This window comes from Notechis scutatus, chromosome 1, assembly GCF_049901735.1.
Source record: "Notechis scutatus isolate UNSWTSFEM ecotype Mainland chromosome 1, rNotScu1.2, whole genome shotgun sequence".
Lineage (NCBI taxonomy): Eukaryota > Metazoa > Chordata > Lepidosauria > Squamata > Elapidae > Notechis > Notechis scutatus.
In genome coordinates, this window is record NC_142009.1 from 119,276,379 (window position 1) to 119,296,865 (window position 20,487).

At 38.7% G+C, this 20,487-nt stretch overlaps 1 protein-coding gene across 4 annotated transcripts in view; it reads right to left on the reverse strand.

Annotated features, from left to right (window-relative positions):
- MYO6 (myosin VI) overlaps positions 1 to 20,487 on the reverse strand; it is a 120,683-nt gene that overhangs the window by 32,024 nt on the left and 68,172 nt on the right. For all 4 annotated transcript variants that reach the window (XM_026665191.2, XM_026665190.2, XM_026665189.2 and 1 more), the window contains exons 12-18: positions 19,675 to 19,819; positions 12,041 to 12,198; positions 10,240 to 10,331; positions 8,795 to 8,867; positions 7,496 to 7,623; positions 5,649 to 5,744; positions 2,082 to 2,255 (exon numbers count right to left, since the gene is read on the reverse strand). In XM_026665191.2, coding sequence (XP_026520976.1) covers positions 2,082 to 2,255; positions 5,649 to 5,744; positions 7,496 to 7,623; positions 8,795 to 8,867; positions 10,240 to 10,331; positions 12,041 to 12,198; positions 19,675 to 19,819 — 866 coding nt within the window. The remainder of the gene's footprint in view (positions 1 to 2,081; positions 2,256 to 5,648; positions 5,745 to 7,495; positions 7,624 to 8,794; positions 8,868 to 10,239; positions 10,332 to 12,040; positions 12,199 to 19,674; positions 19,820 to 20,487) is intronic.

Below are 20,487 nucleotides of genomic sequence, written 5' to 3' on the forward strand. Positions count from 1 at the left end.
CTTGGCTTTTGCCTGCTTTTCCTATGAATCTCTGCATAGCTCTTCCCCAGCCATTTTGAGCTAACTAACCTATTTAATTAACCTAAATTTAATAGAAGGGAATACTTGTAGCTCAGGGTTTAACTGTGGGGTCTGTGGTTCTCTCTCAGGATGGTTGTTTCCTTGTAGACATTTCATTACCCAACTACGTCATATTATCAGTGTATTGAAGATGTTACCCAACTGAGTAATGAAACGACTGCAAGAAAATAATCAACCTCAGAGAGCATTAAGGACCCCATAAGATAAAAACTGTTTGACAGGGGGGGAAAAAGGGGGGGGGAACCAGAGAGGGCTTCACAGAATGCTTCCAAACTTGAGTAAATTACCCAAAATTGGGTCAAAGTGGTTTTTCTGTTGGTAATGACACACAAACCCATTAACCAATCACAATAGGGACATTTAAAGTGACTTGAAATGTTTTACCTAAAAAAGACTTTCTGATAAGCTGTTTTGGGTACTGAAGCACTGGTTGGGAAGCACTGGTTTAATATATCAAGAATAGGAGGCAGTCAGAAGCCAGATTTACAGTGCATAACAAAGGAACAAAAATTGGAAAAATATCAGACTCTTTAGTTACTTAGGAAAAAGAAAGAAACAAATTCCTGGTGCCCTGAGATTTGTTTTCCCTTAAAAGCAGAGTGTTTTTCTTTTTCCTTCTCACTGCATTAGAAAAATTGGTCATGTTTCGCTTTCACAGACAGCGTTCACTATTGAAATGGAATATCCCCTGCAAGTTAATCAGGGCCACTTCAAAAGTACACATTGTTAACAGTATAGCGAGAAGGAAAAAGTTTTGAACTGAACATATTCCATTTGGCTTTGGCAAAACAATTGTTCTCCACAGTCCCTGTAATTTGTGTGATTCTACTGCTGAGGTATTTATTAACAGAGTCCTTGAGGATTGCTCATTTCTCTGAAACATGTAGCATAGTCATAGCAACCTCTTAAGAAGTACAAAGCATGTGCTAACCGCCTGCTATTTGTCTGCTAAAATGCCTATAGCACCGCTTATGCACAGGTGGTACAGGTGGTCTAAATCAATCACTCAGGTACACTCTGAGTTTAATTCAGATTTATGGTTCCTTAAATGTCTATGGAGATTCTCAATCGTTAAGGTCATGGTTGTCCCAAAGGTGCTTTTTTTTTTTCAAAAGGCAAGTTGACTTTATTGGGTTTTCCCCCTTGAAAACATTTCACTTCTCATCTAAGAAGTTTCTTCAGTTCTGGATGAGAAGCAAAACAATTTCAAAACAAACAACCAAGAAAGTACACTTGTGTTTTGAAAAAAAGCACCTTTGAGTTTTCCTTCCTTACCAGCAACTAAAGGCTGGACAGAAGATGTTTATGAAGATTTTGTTTTGGTTTATAAAAATTTTATGTTAGATATAATGTTTGAAAATTTTGCTTTTACAACATGGTGGATCATGATTTCTATAGCATAAAAATTAAGAGCATCATTAGTATTCTTAATTTAATTATTGTATATCTTAATTGTTAGGTATATATAGATAGGTTGGTGTTTTGCTACTCTGTCCAGTTGTTCCTAAGTGTGCTGGATTTAAACCAGAGGAAAATTTGATTTGAATTGAATTTTTTATTTAAAATTTCCAAGAAGAATTTTAACATCCCATGAGCTGCATGGAAAAATAAGTAAGGGGACAATAGGAAAATCCAAAAAGACACACCGGAAATATGAGAGAACATTATTACAAAAGATAATGTTGAAAAAATTTCTTTTGTTCATTAGTCATAAAAGATGATTGAAGAATGATAAAACATAAAATAACTATTTGGGGAACTATCTAGGACTTTACAAATTGATCCAGCAAGGTAGTCTAATAACAGCTGAAATGTTTCTAAAAAGCCAAGGCTCCCCAAATCTGTAGAGTCTGTCGAAAACATTAAAGCATTAACATTTTTCCTACTATAAAGAAGAGATCTCCAGATGCTACAAAGGATCGTGGAATGAAACTGAATTCACTATCATCTGTGGATTCCTTTATAGGACTATTACGACCAGTCTTATAAAACGACCATACCTTGAATTTGTTTCCCACGCTGATAAAACTTAGTTTTCCTGCTTTTTGCTTAGTATCCTTATTGTTGTTAGTGTTGGACTCAAAAAGTACTCGGATAAATTTATCTTTGGATTCACATATAAGGGACTCCAGAGACATATGCAAAGCATCGTTGTTTTTCTCCACAAACTGGGTCTGAGGAAAATCAGAAGCATTTAAGTCACTCAGGAGAGCATACAGATCCAAGCTCTCTGTAGATCATACATATAGGAATTAAAGCAAGCACATATGAAAAAAATTGTCAGCAACCCACTCTCTCTAAAAGCAATGCTGTAAAACCTCTGCAATTTTTTTTTCAGTATGGAAGAACAGACCAGCTCTATTTTCAAGTAGCAGTTTTGAGACAAATAAACATCAATACTATCACTTCATGGAAGACTCCTAAGCATCAACAGGTTTCGCACAATCTCAGAAGGCCTGAAAAATCCTATAGGATTTTAACACAATTAAATAAAATCCTATAGGATTTTAATACAATTGTTAATTGGTAAGGCACTTTTAATAGCAACAGCACTGTTGCATAACTTGCATCTGTATAAACACACTGTCTTGCTTTCCTTTTTTCTCTGTGTCACCAATTTAAACCTTACATCTGTCAGCCAATCTCTGCATCTGATGAAGTGAGCTGCCACTCACAAAAGCTTAAGCCTTACAATAAAATTTGTTATTTTTCAAAGGAGCTGCTTGATTCTTTTTTTATTTTTTTTAGTTACAATAGATTAACTTGGTTCTACTCCTACAATATTTTCAAGTATTCTTCTCCAAAATGTTACTGTTCCTAAAATGATTATATATTGAAATGGTATTGTTCATTATGAGCAAATGTATTGCCTTGATAATAAAAACTCTGTGACTACCAGCTAAAATTAACTACACTGCTCAAAAAAATAAAGGGAACACAAAAATAAGACATCCTAGATCTGAATGAATGAAATATTCTTATTAAATACTTTGTTCATTACATAGTTGAATGTGCTGACAACAAAATCACACAAAAATTATCAATGGAAATCAAATTTAGCAACCCATGGAGGTCTGGATTTGGAGTTACACTCAAAATTAAAGTGGAAAAAAACACTACAGGCTGATCCAACTTTGATGTAATGTCCTTAAAACAAGTCAAAATGAGGCTCAGTAGTGTGTGTGGCCTCCATGTGCCTGTATGACCTCCCTACAATGCCTGGGCATGCTCCTGATGAGGTGGCGGATGGTCTCCTGAGGGATCTCCTCCCACACCTGGACTAAAGCATCCCCCAACTCCTGGACAGTCTGTGGTGCAACGTGGCATTAGTGGATGGAGCGAGACATGATGTCCCAGGTGTGCTCAATTGGATTCAGGTTTGGGGAATGGGCGGGCCAGTCCATAGCATCAATGCCTTCGTCTTTCAGGAACTCCTGACACACTCCAGCCACATGAGGTCTAGCATTGTCTTGCATTAGGAGAAACCCAGGGCCAACTGCACCAGAATATGGTCTCACAAGGGGTCTGAGGATCTCATCTCGGTACCTAATGGCAGTCAGGCTATCTCTGGAGAGCACATGGAGGGCTGTGCAGCCCCCTAAAGAATGCCACCCCACACCATTACTGACCCACTGCCAAACTGGTCATGCTGGAGGATGTTGCAGGCAGCAAAACATTCTCCACAGCGTCTCCAGACCCTGTCACGTCTGTCACATGTGCTCAGTGTGAACCTGCTTTCATCTGTAAAAAGCACAGGGCACCAGTGGCGAATTTGCCAATCTTGGTGTTCTCTGGCAAATGCCAAATGTCCTGCATGGTGTTGGGCTGTAAACACAACCCCCACCTGTGGATGTCGGGCCCTCATACCACCCTCATGGAGTCTGTTTCTGACCGTTTGAGCAACCACATGCACATTTGTGGCCCGCTGGAGGTCATTTTGCAGGGCTCTGGTAGTGGTCCTCCTGTCCCTCCTTGCACAAAAGCGGAGGTAGCGGTCCTGATGCTGGGTTGTTGCCCTCCTACGACCTCCTCTATGTCTCCTGATGTACTGGCCTGTCTCCTGGTAGCACCTCCATGCTGACAGACACAGCAAACCTTCTTGCCACAGCTCACATTGATGTGCCATCCTGGATGAGCTGCACTACCTGAGCCACTTGTGTGGGTTGTAGACTCCGTCTCATGCTACCACTAGAGTGAAACCACAGTCAGCATTCAAAAGTGACCAAACCATCAGCCAGAAAGCATAGGAACTGAGAAGTGATCTGTGGTCACCACCTGCAGAACCACTCCTTTATTGGGGATGTCTTGCTACCTGCCTATGCTTTCCACCTGTTGTCTATTCCATTTGCACAACAGCATGTGAAATTGATTGTCAATCAGTGTTGCTCCCTAAGTGGACAGTTTGATTTCACAGAAGTGTGATTGACTTGGAGTTACATTGTGTTGTTTAAGTGTTCCCTTTATTTTTTTGGAGCAGTGTATTATTTTTTAATTTCTGGTGAGTTATTATAATAAACCAAAGAAAAAACTATTTGCTACCACTCTCACACATACAGGTAGTCTGCGATGTATGATCATAATAACATCTCTGTTGTTAAGCGAGATAGTTGTTAGATGAGTTTTGCCTCATATTACGACCATTCTTGCCACAGTTGTTAAGTGACTCACTGCAGTTGTAAAGTTAGTAACATGGCTGTTGAGTGAATCTGGCTTTCCCATGGACTTTGCTTGTCAGAAGGATCACACAAAGTGATCGCATGACCGCAGGACACTGCAACTATCACAAATACTTGCTAGTTTCCAAACATCCAAATTTTGATCACATGACCATGGGAATACTGCAAACAGTTGTGTGAAAAACAGTCACTTTTTCAGTTCTGTTTGTAACTTCAAACAGTCAGTAAACAAGTGGCTGTTAAGTCAAGGACTACCTGTAGTGTTATTACTTAGAGAAAGGATGGTTCATAGAATAGAATAGAATAGAACAGAATAGAATAGAATAGAATAGAATAGAACAGAACAGAACAGAATAGAATAGAATAGAATAGCTTTATAGGCCAAGTGTGATTGGACACACAAGGAATTTGTCTTGGTGCAAATACTCTCAGTATACATAAAAGAAAAGATACATTCGTCAAGAATCATAAGGTACAACACTTAATGATAGTCATAGGGTACAATTAGGTTATCTCTGTGTTCCTGAGCAGAGACTGAAATGTGTAAGAAACAGGAGCTCCTATAGTGATTTCTGGAAGGCTTCCAGGCTCACATTATTCACTTTCTTTTTGCCTTGAGAAAGCAAGCATGAGTTCCCTTTAAAAAAATATATGCTTTTAGCTGACCTATTTATTTGTGAATTAATTTCCAGAGGGATCTCCTGATTGTCCTTCAGTATATAATCACTACATATTTTATGGGCACTAACTGTTCTGTAATACTAAATGCTCGTTGTAAAGGGAGAATTTAATTTATATTAAAACAAATGTAGAATATCCATAAAAATAACAAATCATTGATTAGCACTTTTCTTTAAAAAAATTAAAGAATGAGCAACAGCATTAATTTACCGTCTCATAGCAAACTGCTCCTGCAAAATGTCTGATGATAAATCCCTCATCATCACGAATATTTCGATGAACAGCCAATTTAGACTTCCTGGGTATCTGAGGAGCGAAAGAAATATAATTTAAGATATATACAGATGTAAAACAAATGCTGCAAGAACTCACAACAAACACCAATGAGACTTAAAGAAAATTTTATTGTGAAGAAAATCCAGCAGCAAGGTCATCCCATTGCAATATACTGGTTAAAACGGTCTCAATTGGCTCTTAGTTAATATTGTTAAATCACACTAGCTTGAATACATAAAAAGGGAAAGGAATCTTAAGAGCTTTTAAAGTACATCTTAACAAACAGATCAGGTATGTGGAACAAGGCAGATCTTCTAATAACCTGATCTCTGGCAGTTTAGGCTCTAAGCATTAAAAAGATCAGTAATTTAACTGAATTTAGAAATTAGAATTAGTTCAAAATCAATTGTACAGCAATCTACCCAAGTCATCAGTTTGCATTTTAGACTACCTACAACTTCTGGTGAATCTTTTGAAAGCAACCTTACAAAGCACCATCTTTGAATGGGACAAATAATGATAACTATATTGCCATCACAATTGCTGTTTCCTGTCATTTTCTTGGAGGTAGGGATACAAGAATACTAAAGGATCATATCTAGTCACTTTTCAAAAAATCTGTAATTTCATCTAATCCACAGTGGATTTTTCAGTTTGTATTCAATGATGACATTTTTAGACATAAAGATGTAGGGCCAATGCTTGGTCCCAGCCTTTTCAAATAAAGATTTATTTATTACTGATGCATTGGATTTCTACCCTGCTTTTTTGTCTAGCAATTCAGGACAGCTTGCCTGGCATTCTCCCTTCATTTTAACAATAGCCCTGTGAGTTAGACTAGACTGAGAGAGAATGGCTAGATAAAAGTCATCCAGCAAGGGTGGACTTGAACCTCAAACTCCTCCTTCTTTAACCACTACATGACTAAATGTTTGAGCATGTTTTCCTATAGACATACAGAGAAAAGTTATAACCTAAATATTTCTCACTGGAAAGAATGCCATACAGGTTCCAAATTGTATTTCTTCTTTTTTCCAGGGAGTCAAGATTGAAGGATTCCTCTTTGCTTTATCCTTTATGGTGCTTTCTTTATTGAAAGTGGATTTCTGTGGGGTTATTACCAGTCCTAATCCAATACCTAAACCAATGTTTTTCAAACTTGATAACTCCAGGAGTTGAAGTCTACACATCATAAAGATGTCAAGTAAAAAAAAAATACTGATCTAAACTATGGTGTTACTCTTGAAATATGATTGAAATATGCCAACCTAGACTTTACCACAACATGATTGGCATCAAACTCTTGTACCACATGGGTAAGGTAGAAAGATGTCTAAAGAACTCATCACAAATTTTATTTTAGGGACTGTAACAATGAATGGCACAAAGCAAGTAATTTCATAACTAGAGTGGTATGGTTATCAAGATCTCGCAAAAATCTTTATTTCAGGGACTTTGCCAAACTGAACTGACTTTCCACTTTCACTGTCTCCCTACCACAGTCATCCTCTCTGTTGGTGAATGATAGCCATCTGGTTTTGAAACCAGTATTTGCTTTTGTGTGAATGCACTCGTTGCACTTATCTTTACCTCCTTAAAGAAAGCACAGCCTTTTTCTGGGTTCACAAGGTAGCCATGTGATCCTTTGAATGTGTATATCTGAGTTAAAGGGAAACTGATCGAATGCAATAAGGAAACAAGCCAATCTCAGGCAAACAATTGTTTATATAAGCTGATTCATCTGGGGAAACAACAAATCTAAATTAAAAAAATAATCCTACCGATAGCCTGAAATGTTGTTTTTGTTTCTGATGAATCACTGAAGCAAAATGTTGATCACTTGGCTGTGGAAGACGATTTTCTTCATCCAAAATATCAAGGATTCCTATCAATTTTCCTTCAATCAAATCTGTTTGAATGATAAAAACCATAGGCTATTTCATAAATAATATGCAATGATAAAAAACTAACTTAACCAAATAAGAAAATACTTGCTTGTATCCTATTAATGTTATATATCATTATATATATAGTGATATATCCCACAGAAATCTCAGCCTCACAAGAGAGATGCAGTATGACTATTTAAAATCAAATTATTTAAAATGTGAATGATTGCAAGTTATTGGAGTGGCTGCAGTTTAAACAAAATTCTCAACCACACTAATATACTGTTACGATTTAATAACCATGTTTCTACTGTTATGTAAAGGTGCTTACAAATATGCATTAAAAGAACAAAAATTATGGTAAAATCAAATACAGAAATGCTTTGTATAAACATTTTATGAATATACTAGAACAAAAGTAATATATCCATGTTGATCATCAAGAAGGTTCTTGACTTATTATTATAGGATAAACAACAGTTTAATTTAAATTAATAATAAATTATAATTTACCTCTCCCCCCTACACATTGTGCCTGGGGCAATATATATAATCACATCCACAATATCCAGAACAATGGACTCACTAAACTCCTTGGTCCAGGAAAAAGCCAAGTATTAATTCCAAGAGTCTGAGTGTACTTCCAGAAGGCATTCAAAATGTTGGTGGCCACCTATAAAGCACTTTCTGGCACAGGGCCAGCAGTCTTACAGATTTCTGTATTTGATCCCTGTCTCCTGGAACGGGCCGAAAACAGGGCACATGGAGACAGAAAATGGGGTGCACGGAGGCCGAAAATGGGATGTGGAGGCTGAAAATGGGGCACACAGAGGTAGCAATAGGTGATGGCAATCCCTGCAGTCTAAAACAGCTGATCGTCAGGAGGCAGATCCAACCAACAATCAGCTGCTCGTATTAAATCAGGCTGTGCTGAAGCTGACCAGGCTGTTTACTGTTTGCTGCAAGGAGGCAAATTTCTGAGAGGCAGAGGCCGAAGTGTGGGGGCCAGCGGGTGGGAGGAGCTTCGACAACATTCACTGTATAAGATGCACAGACATTTCACCCACTTTTGGGGGAGGGGAGGTGTGTCTTATACACTGAAAAATACGGTAGTTCTGCATAGTTTTAACAGAAGCCATAATCAATAGAGCTTTTGCATATAAACATTATCCCAGTACTCAACTTACATACCTATACAGTCCTGGTTATCCACATAATGTACTTCATTAACACCTAAACCTTCTTTTTGATAAAGTTCTTGTTCCTATAAGAGAAACAGAATTGTAATAGCCTGTCTGATCATACCACCCACAATGGGGTTAAGCACCCATGCCTGAGATGTCAGATTCCATTAATGCCACTGCTATTCTTCTGACTCAATGTAACTTATTCCCAATGAAGCTGATCCCACTCAAAAAGAACTTGTCATTCTGAAGCTGTAATGAGGTATTTTAGTGGGGTAAGCAATTTGACTTTGGGAACATGAAACTCTAAAAATGAAATAGCTGAAACTTGTTTTGAAAAACTCAAGCTTCGTGTGTGTGTGTGTGTATCTCCATATCTGTTCCAAAGAAAGAAATGATCTGAAATCATTCTTACCCCATTTTTCTTATTTTTTCTTTTGGTACCTTTATCTTATCTTTTTCTGAGTGCTTTTTCTTTTTTGTATCTTTTTTTCTTTAGATTTTTTTCATTTGCTTATTTTTTAGTCTTGTGTTTTTGAAAATCAATAAAGTTATTTGGGAAAAAACCCTCAAGCTTCTTAAAGAAAAAGCTTCATATTTTTCTGAAGCCATGAATATTCCTGTCTGGCATGTTTATTTTTTTCCGAAGATTAGGGATCATGAATTGCCTTTATCTAATTGCCAGATATGAATAAAGTTGATCTTTTTCAGTGTTAATGGTATAACAACATAGCATTCCTTGTTGTAGTGTGTACTAATATATTGTCACTTTCAAGTTTTCAAGGACTTTGCAAGCATTCCACATGTGCTCTAAATGCCACTGGATAGTAATGACACCGATTTAGACATAAATCTTTGACAAGTGTTCACATAAGAGTTTTCAAGTCACCAAGTAAGAAGAAAAAGAACGCTGCAAGAACTGTGCTATAAAAAATCGAAACCAGAATCAATGATTTCCAGGCTGAAGATGACCATTATGTAAAAACACGACAGCCACTTATCTTCAAAGTCACCCAGGATATTATGCTCTGCCAAGTATCCATAAATTAGGGAAGGAAGAAGCCAGGAGTTTTAATCCCATGGCTATAAGTCACTTTCACCTTCTCGTTACCAGGGAAAAGTCAATTGTGGTGTGTCTTTGTCCACAACAAAAATTCTACTCTAGCTAACCTAGACTTATGAATGTTGTGCCTAGCTGAAAAGTCAAGCTAAGTTGTGAATGTCACAAGATACAGCATATGTTTTAGTGTCAAGTCCTGGATAGAGCAGCATGCCATGTGGGATTATTTTGGAGATGACTGAGTTTTGTAAGATTCAGTGAAATAGCTCCTGACATTGCTGTAGGTAATATGTAAAGCTGACCAAGATTAAGAGAAAAATCAACACATAAATAAAGCAGCATATCTGGTTTCTTTCCTGAACCTCCTGATAGCTTGGCATGTTCTACATTACCTCTTTAAGGATCCTTTCATTGAAGAATTGCTGTAGCTTCTCATTACAGTAATTAATGCAAAACTGTTCAAAGCTGTTGTGTTCGAAGTATTCTGCAAAACAAAATGGTGAACAGCTTTAGAGGTATCATCTCATGGTCCATTGTAGCACAGTATTCCACAATCAGACTTTCTACACCAAGGTGGACAGATCAAAAGGCACCAGTAGATCTCTTGATTTGCTGCGGGTCAAGAAAAATTTCTGCCAGTAGTTTAAATAATAGCAACTCTCTATGGGGAACATGATAGCAGTATTCCAGTATTTGAGAGGCTGCCACAAAGAAGAGGGGGTTAATTTATTCTCCAAAGCACCTGAGAGCAGGACAAGAAACAATGGATGGAAACTAATCATGGAGAGAAGCAACCTGGAATTAAGGAGAAACTTCCTAAGGGAGGACAATTAACCAATGGAACAGCTTGCCTTCAGATGTTGTGGGTGCTTCATCACTGGAGGTTTTTCAGAAGAGACTGGACAGTCACTTGTCTGAAATAGTATAGGGTCTCCTGCTTGAGCAAGGGGCTGGACTAGAAGACCTCCAAGGTCCCTGCTAGATCTATTCTGATTCTGATTTTATTATATCACAATGATTACTTTGGAGCAAAGAGAGCTTTGGGTAACCTGGAGTGGATTTTTGTCTGAAAAAATTACCTCTGTTTAGCAAGCTGGTACATTTCAATTAAAAAAAAAAAGCTTTTGCAAGTCTGAAATCAGCTGGCATCTGCTCTACACAGTAGTAGCTGCTGCTACTACATAGGGTGAATTGCATCCTGTCAGCTGGTAATGCTGGGAATTGCGGAAATAAGAGATTTGAGGATACTAGGAAATGAGGAAAAATACTAGGAAATGAGGAGAGATACTAGGAAATCTCTCTCTAGCAAACATGAAAATATGTGCAGCTAGAATTCACTGAATTAAATGAAAAGAGTACTTTTCCCCATTTTCATATTGCTGTGGGGGGGAGCCTTAATGACAAGCATGAATTAATGGATTCTTTATTAGAGATATTGCCTGATATCTTGAAATTCTATAAGGCTTAAAATGTCCAAACAATAAGCAACACACAACAAAACAAAAATAAGTGTATGTACATAAGCACTGCCCTGCTGGATCACACCCCTTGCCCATCTAGTTCAACAGTCTGCTTTCACAGTGGTCAACCAATAGCAGAAAGAAGCCCATTAATTTCCCAGCCACTGGTAACTGTGTATAATTAGCAGGAGGCTGTTGGTTGCAGACATTGAGAGAACTGAGGTGCCTATTTTGCTCACAATGTTTTTCTCAAGTGCACTCCTTTTAGAACAGATTAAAAAAAATAAAGTGGGCCTAAGAAAAGATCTCTAAAATATCCAGGCATTTGCAAACTGATGAGGTATTTGGCTGGCTACGGAGTGCAGATCAGACTCACATTTTAAGCCAAATCATTTTGGACAAATCATTATTATTTTTATTATTATTATTAGATTAGTATCCCACCATTATTTATAGATCTCAAGATATTGTACATAATGTTCCTCTGTCATATTGCCACCACAACTACAAGCCTGTGTGGATGGCAGGGCTGAGAGAGAAGGACAGGCCCAAAGTCACACAGATGCCGAAGGGAGGAATAGAACTCACAGTCTTCTGATTTCTAATCCAGCACTAATATTTTAATTGCTACATACAATTGGCTCTCAAATTTTGTCACTCCATGTCCAGGATTTCTTGTTGTAAGCAATGATAAACAAAAAAAGCACACAGTCTGAATAGTTAAAACACTCACCAAAACCTGCAATATCCAGAACACCAATGAAAAAAGATGACGTCTCAAATGGGAAACATTGATTTACCCTGTTGACCACATGGTCAAAGAGGTGGCTATAGACAGTTTTTGCCAAAGCATCGCGTGCATTATTTGCTTGTTCTACTTTTAATGGAACCCTGGAGAGAAAATAAAGTATTATAATTACCAGCAATTTGTTCCATATTTGTGCAGACAAGGGAGATTACAATAACATGGTCAAAATTTAAATAAACTAAATATTTAATGGAAACAGCATTAAATATAACCACATGGGATTCCAGCAATAAAAGCTTTGGCAGATGACAAACTTCCTCCTAAACACCACAAGAAATTAGCTTCTTACAGAATTTGCTAAGGTTTCTTAGGTTGGTGTCTAACAAAGCAATATGGCAGAGAGCAGCAAAATTGACATAATATTAGTCAACTAAGTTCCTGATGAAGTTATATAATAAGTAAACAGACTAAAAGATACCAAATTCTTCACTAGAGCATAATCACAGTCATACAACTGGAAGCATGCTAGATGCTCAGGGTAACATATTAAAGGTATGCAAATCAGATCGAATTGAGTGTCCTAATCAATTTGGAAAATCAGTCTAATTCATTCTGGATGTTTAAATCAGTTCAGGCCAAATCCTACATAATGGAATTTGGATGAATTTCCATAAAACACATGCCAGAGAGTATCAAAATTAGTCCAGCTAGATTCAGAGTATTGAACATAGGAGGAGTCCATAAAACATAGATATCTTCTGGTTTTATGACCAAGCTGGGCTTATGTAAAGTACCAATGCCACACTGGTCTTGCATGTTCACACCATCCTGAATGACTTGTGGATACTCCAATACTGGAAGTTTTTAAGAAGAAATTTGGACAACCATTTGTGAAATGGTATAGAATTTCCTGCCTGAGCAGGGGGTTGGACTAGAAAGACCCCCAAGGTCTCTTCCAACTCTGTTATTCTGTTCAGCAGTTGCAGAAGACTTATGGAAAAGTATGGCTATCACTACAAGAACCGGACTACAAGTTTATATAAATAGTACTTTCTCATATATCCAGTCTCTCTCTCTCCCTCCCTCCCTCTCTCTCTCCCTCCTTCCCGCTCCCTCCCCCCCCTCTCTCTCCCTCCCTCCTCCCTCTCTCCCCTCCCTCCCTCCTCTCCCTCCCCTCCCTCTCCCCTCTCCCTCCCCTCCTCTCTCTCCGTCCCTCCCCTCCTCTCTCCCTCCCTCCTCCCCTCCCTCTGTCCCTCCCCTCCCTCCCCTCCCCCCTCCCTCCCTCCCTCCTCCCCTCCTCTTCTCTCCCTCCCCTCCTCCTCCTCTCCTCTCCTCTCCTCTCTCTCTCTCTCTCTCTCTCTCTCTGTGTGTTTGAGTGAGTGACTGTATATACAACTTATCAAGGCCACTCAGAGGGAAGAAACATGATGATTTTTTTCTTTCTCTTTTTTTAAAGTTGCTCATTTTATTTCTAGCTTCCCTGGAAATGAGGAAAAACTAAATCAAATAAATTCATTCTTTTTTATGAAAAACTAAAAATGGCAGAAAATGTGTTAGTCACTGCTATATCTCCTAGCATTAGCACTTTTTCAGTAATAATGATACTGATTTTCTTCTGCAATGCTGATTTTGCTGATTTGTCTGCAATATTGAAATAGTATTTTATTTAAAAGTGCCATTTATTTTCAGGGACTTTTTTAAAAAAAATGTCAATGCCACTTTTTTTTTAAAAAAAATCCATTCTTCTGAAATCAATTATATAAGATGAAATGTGGCTTTTAAAAGAAAAAGTCTTTAAAACAAATCATATGGATGCAATAGCATGTGACATTAAGACATCATTAACAAAACAAAAATTTTGGGATGGCTAATTTCACAAGGATTTCAGTTCACATCTGACAGGTGAGGTAAAAGTTGCACAGAGAGAAAAAGATGGAACCAGCAATACTGGAACGACATGAAAAAGAAGTTGAAACGTTTGTGCTGAAACACAACTGCCAATGAGCAAAGTCGATGGGGGGAAGCCAGCTTTGCTTAACAACCATGTGACTCACTTAACAGACACAGTGATTCGCTTATCAACCGCAGCAAAAAAAAAGTTGTAAAATTGGGTGTAACTCAATCAACAACCATCTTGTTTTGTGAGGGATGTTCTGTTCCCAATTGTGGGTGTAAGTCATGGACTACTTATGTATAGCAATTAAGGTTTGACCGTTTGACCATGCCAATGAGGTCAAATTAGTTTAAATCAGTGCCTATTCGGATAATACTGCTTCTTTCTGAATTAACCTCACTGGGGTCATGTGCTAAAGTCACTATCTACTATGGCGAGCAGGATCTCTGAGAGGAAAAGGTAACACCCAAAACACAGGCAATTAAGGTTACAAAAGGTTCAGAAAAGGCACTGCTGCTTCCTAAAATGAAAGAAGCGCCAATCTGTGCTATGCTTACTTTCTTCTTCTTTTCTAGAGCGGAATACAAAAAAGGGTCAATATCCCTGAAACCTTAACCATGAGGAAAGAATACAATTAGGTGAGTGCACATTTGGTTCAGCCTTAGTTTTATGTCCTAAAACAGTGCTCCCCTAACTTCACCCTTCGTTACTCAAAACCGCTTATCAAAAAGTCCTTTATACCCAATGTAGGTAAAACAAATCAACTTAAATATCCCTGCTGTAATTAGGTAATGGGTTCACATAGCATTAACCAAAGAAAAACCACTTTTACCAAATTTTGGGTAATGTACTCAGATTTGGGAAGCACTGCCCTAAACCAGAGATCGGCAACCTTAAACACTCAAAGAGCCGTAAAGGTCCTTATCGGAAACCGCCCCCCCATTCCATTGTGGAGCCAACCAGAAGTCCGGTTCCCCCGCCATAGAGTCTCCTCCTAGCGCGGCATCCTTTTTCCTCTACCTGTCCTAACCGAAAGCCCTATCAATTGTGGAGCCAACCAACATCAGGGAGCAACAGCAGAGGGGTGAAAGGGCCACATGGGGTTACAGAGCCGCAGATTGCTGACCCCTGCCTTAAGCCAATAGTAAAAGAATCCAGTAACTTGTTTTCACTGCCCTTCCCTCCTTTCAGGATGGCAGCCTGAACTGTTTCAGTCACCTTAAGCCCTCCTTACTGAAAATCACAATCCTATTTAAACTGAGGCACTGACACATCAGTCTGAGGAAAGCTGCAGTCAATCTTGGGTGTGCTGTTCTGTGGGTCAGCGCAGAGAGGAAGGGTAGAAGGCTTGTAAGGCAATTGCCAGCATTAATAGGCAAAGGCAGCCTGTCTTCTCTAACTTGATGAAATGTATTTAAAGAGAATTTACTTCTTATTATGAAATAGCAACATGATAGGATGGACCCAATGCTCCCTTCCTATTACTGAAAAAAAAAGGTCAAGGAAGTGAAAGCTCTCATTACTAAAAAAAATGGCTACCACTGCATTTCATTAGAGTACAAGTAGCTTTAATGCATAATCTCTTGATTTATCTTATGGTAATAGGCATTGACAGAATCTTAACTTAAAAATAGAGAGAAGGTTCTTTTCTATACTCCTTCTGGAGCTTTTAAAAGCTCAGCAGTGTAATCCTCAAAGTTCATGTCAATGGTCAATCTTTTAAATAAGGCATTTGACTCACTTTAATTTTACATTAAATAGTAGATAATATTTAAAACAGAATAAATATTTAAGTAGCTAAAAAGCAGAAATTTTACAGATACATGTAGTTAAGGAGCAACTATAGATACCTGCTGTATGAAAATTACAATCTGTAGAAAGTGAATGCAACCATTCAATTAACTGTTTGTACATTGTTTACAGAAAAATAACCACTGTTCTAAATGGCAACCTTGGGAACCTTAAAATGTTTAGCAGTGTGTAACTGCAAGACTAGGTTCAATTCAGTCTAACTCAAGTTTCAGTACCATTGTTTCCAACCTTAAAAGGTTTTAAACTGTGGGCTGTTTTGAAAAGAGCAAAATAAAAGAATCACAGCATGAAATAAATATAACAGAAATTTCTGTTTTGTGTTTACTGACATGAATAATAAAGTATAAGTATGGAGCTCCCATTATGGGAGGTGCAATTTAGAGAAAGCAAGGCCTACTCATGTTTATTTATTTTATTTGATTTGTCAATTGCTTATAAAATAATAGGTATAAGTAAAAACATAGTTATGAATACATGGATACATATAAGAAAAATAAAAGAAACAATAGGACAGGGACAGTAGGCACGTTGGTGCGCTTATGCACGCCCCCTACAGACCTCTTAGGAAAGGGGTGAGGTCAATAGTAGAAAGTCTAAGGTTGAAGTCGTATTTCCTGCAATCAAGTTTGGTGCGATTAACCTTGAGTTTGTATCTATTGTTTGTTCTTGTATTGTTATGGTTGAAGCTGAAGTATTCATTGACAGGTAGGACATTGCAATGTATGATTTTATATACTATACTTAGATCGGACTGAAGGCGGCATAGTTCTAGGTTTTCTAGGTCTAGAATTTCAAGTCTCATGTGACTTACAGTTGTCCTAGGCCTTGGAAGTCACTTTTACAGGTTTGTTAACAAAGATTGGTCGCTAAAGATATACATGGAACATTTATCAAGAAATAGGGACACTTCTAACAGGGGTCATTGCTAAAAGAATGCAGTATTGGCGAGGTACATTCACTCCTGATTCTCAGTCATAGCTACTGTGTTTCCCTGAAAATACGACCTATCCCAAAAATAAACCCTAAGACCCTGCCCACTCTGTCCCACCATCTGGTTGTAAGAGGTGGGGTGAGGCGCATACATAAAACTCAAGCTAGGGCAGGGGTAGTGGGTGGAGCTACCCCATGCGTCCCATTTACCTTAGGACAGTGGTTCCCAACCTTTTTTTCGCCCCGCACCCCTAAAGAAATTTCACTCGAACCTCGCACCCCCTGAAATTTAGATTTTAGGAACTACTGAACGCATTAAATATATGGTAGGATTGAATCTTTTCAGCTATGTATGTGACGGCCACTAAATAACGATACTTAACTCTAAAATGAAAACAAAGTTAATCCATTGCATAATAAATAAAAATGCCAACATATAGCCAATATCCTATTATTTTACCTGGACTTTTCTCGCACCCCCTGGAATATTGTCTTGCACCCCAGGTTGGGAACCCCTGCCTTAGGACCACCATAGCCAGGCTCCCATGACCTAAAAACCTGTTGTGCCATTGTCTGACTTCTGCGGCCGCATGCCACAAGGCGCATTGTGCCAGTGCCGCCAGGGTTGGGATTCTACCAGTTCACAGCCATTTGCTAGAACCAGTTGTTAACATTCTAAGCAGTTCGGAGAACCAGTTGTTAGAAGAAATTACTGGCCTAATCCTGTAAGGAAGGCAGGAAGGAAACATTCTGGTGTTGCTTACAGAAACTGCCTCTCCATTAACCCTTTTTACATTCTTGGCAGGACTAGACTTGCTATCTCAGGAACCTCTCTGAAGTTTTCTTTCCCTCTTTTGCTTGCACTTTGTTTGTGTGGAGTGACCATTCAAAGTTACAATGGCACTGAAAAAACTGACTTATGACCATTTTTCACACTTATGACTGTTGCAGCATCCCCACAGTCATGAGAGGCCAGGCGAGGAGATGTGTGCCTCGATGTGAGTGATATTGAGTTGGCCATGCCCAGCCAATAACATGAACACCAAGCCACGCCCACCCAGTCACATGACCACCAAGCCACACCCACCAACTAAGCCACACCCACAGAACCAGTTGTTAAAATTTTGAATCCCACCCGAGTGCCGCCACTCGTGGTAGGAGGCCACATGGTGCACCGCGCCAGTGCCGCCACTCGTGGCAGGCAGGGGTGGGATTCTACTGGTTCTGTCCACCTCTGTAGAACTGGTAGTTCTGAAGAGTAGCAGACAGAAAACATACATAGAACTGATTCTATGTCTGCTGCTGTTTTGGCCCGCCCGGGCTCTTACCTTACTTTATTTCTTGGTTTTTCAACCGCAGCTGCTTTGTGCGACACAGCTGCGGTTGAAAAAGCAGGAAAAAATAGTTTGTTCAACTGCTGCGCACTCACGCGCAGTGCTGCTCAGCTGTCCAGGCAGCTAGCTGACAATGATGTTCAGGCACGTGCACGCGTGAAGCATGCATGTGCGCACAAAAAGTAAAATCACCAAACCGGTAGTTACACTGGTCAGATCCCACCCTGGTGGCAGGCCGTGTGGCACATATCACCAGTGTTGCTCTCGTGGCAGGAAGCCATGTGGAAGAGGCGAGTGGTGGCACTGGCGCAACATCTCATGCAGCCTCCTGCCGTGTGTGGCAGCAGAGGCACCATGAGCCACGGGGTGTCCAGCCGCAGAAGTCAAGCAGCTATGCAACAAGTGTTGGGGCATGGGAGGCCTGGCTATGATGGTCCTAAGGTAAGTGGGTAAGACATCCTCCCAAAATAAAACCTGGTGCTTATTTTGGGGGCCATGTTTCGGGGAAACATGGTAAATATACATTCTGTCAATATTAGGATCTTTCTACAGACTTATTTCTTCCTCATTATGTGCGGAATTCTGTAAGATGTTTCTATGAGGGAAATAGACACAAGATAATTCTTGCTCCTTCTTGCAGCCCCTCTTCCTTCTCAACATTTTCTCACAATGAGAATCTGGTTTTGTAAATCTGGATCCCATTTTGGTCCTCTACATGACAAAAGGGCAGCCCATTGGTTTTGTGTAGCCTTCAACTACTTCCTTCTTCCCTTTTTCTTCCCTTTTTTCTATTTTTCCTTTAATTTCCTTTGATTTCTTTCTTTTCTTTTTCTTACTTTACATTAGTTTGTATTAGTTTTTAATTTTCTTTTTTAAAATCTTTAATTATACAAACAAAAGCTAGAGCGAGATAGTTAGTTATGGGAAATACAAATGCGATTGTTTTGTAGAAAGAGGTAATAAAGTAGAACATGAAGATAAAACACAAAACAAAATCTGGAAGATGCACCAGAACACCATCAGCCAAATTTGGTATGCTTAAAGAAATAAAAGATTCTATCACAAAATTATCACTCTTATAAGATAATGGACCCTGTGGTCCATTAAGGGTGGCTCACCATTCAGGAAGCATGACAGCAGGATAGTTCTGTAGGTTATTTGCATGTTTACAAATTATTTGCCAAAACACTCCTAGGCGCCATGCAGACTCTACTCTTAACATAAAGTTCACATTTGTTCTTTGCTTTTAAACTATTATTGCAACATAGATATGGATTCAAGCTGAGCTGAGCTCCATCTTAAGGCATTTTCACTTCTACTAATACTTGACAGCTTAGTATTAACAGGTAAAAAAGAAATCCTTATTGTTATTATGCAAAATACATTTTCCCCTCACACGCTGGGATGAAAGGAAACATTTTACATGGTGACAGATATTATATTATTCTAAGAAATCAACACCAATTTACCTTACGACACAAACAGGAGAGGGGCGAGGGGTGCCCTTGCCCTTCTTTTACATTCTCAATAATTCCAAAACAGCTCAAAGAAGATATTTTAAGAGTTGATACTTGCAACTTTGGCTGCAAAAGTCATAGCAAACCTAGTGAGGACAGCAAGAAAGATCTGCTTGCTCTCTTTCAACTTACTTGATAACCGTCCCTTTGGTGCCCCCTGCTGTTGTCAGCATGACTCTGGTGGTTAAACTCACACGGAGATCATCCTCATCCAAACCAAGTAGTTTAGCACAGAATTCCAGAGACTGGGCAGATTTGTTTTTCAGTGTACATCCACCTGATGAAAACGAAAGAAAAAAGTTTACTAATATAGTTATGTATATGTGTGTGTGTGTGTGTGTGTACATACATGTGTATGTATGTATATATTTTTTAACCATTGGAGTGTTCAGACAATTTAAAAATGATTGCTGATAAAAACTGTCTAGACACTGGTGTTTGTTTGTGCCATATACGTATCATTTTTTAAAACTGTCCGAACAGTCCAATGGTTAAGAAATTATACAGAATTAATGGATACCTTCAACACTGGCATTCAAGCCAGTGAAAAGAAATATGGCCAGCATCCACTACCTTAGAACAGGGCTTTCTGCCAAGGAAAATGAAAGGCAGTAATCACCAAGGAAAAGTCGTTAACGTGCTTTGTGGTTCAGTTCCTAGCACCGTCAGTTAAGAAAGGAGCAGGTAATAAGAAAAACCTCTGCCCAAAATACAGGAATCCACACATAAAACTTTATTTAAAACTTCCCAAGAAGAGCAGGGCATAATGTAAATTCAAGTTAAAAGTGATTCTGTGCACAAGTGGTCATGAGAATTTTATATCACCTCAGTGTTATCTGTTCCTCTTAAACAACAGAATACATATTTAAAACATCAAGAAGGGTTTCAAATAAATAATCAAGCTGCACTTGATATATGATATTCATTGATCCATCCCCTTTGGAT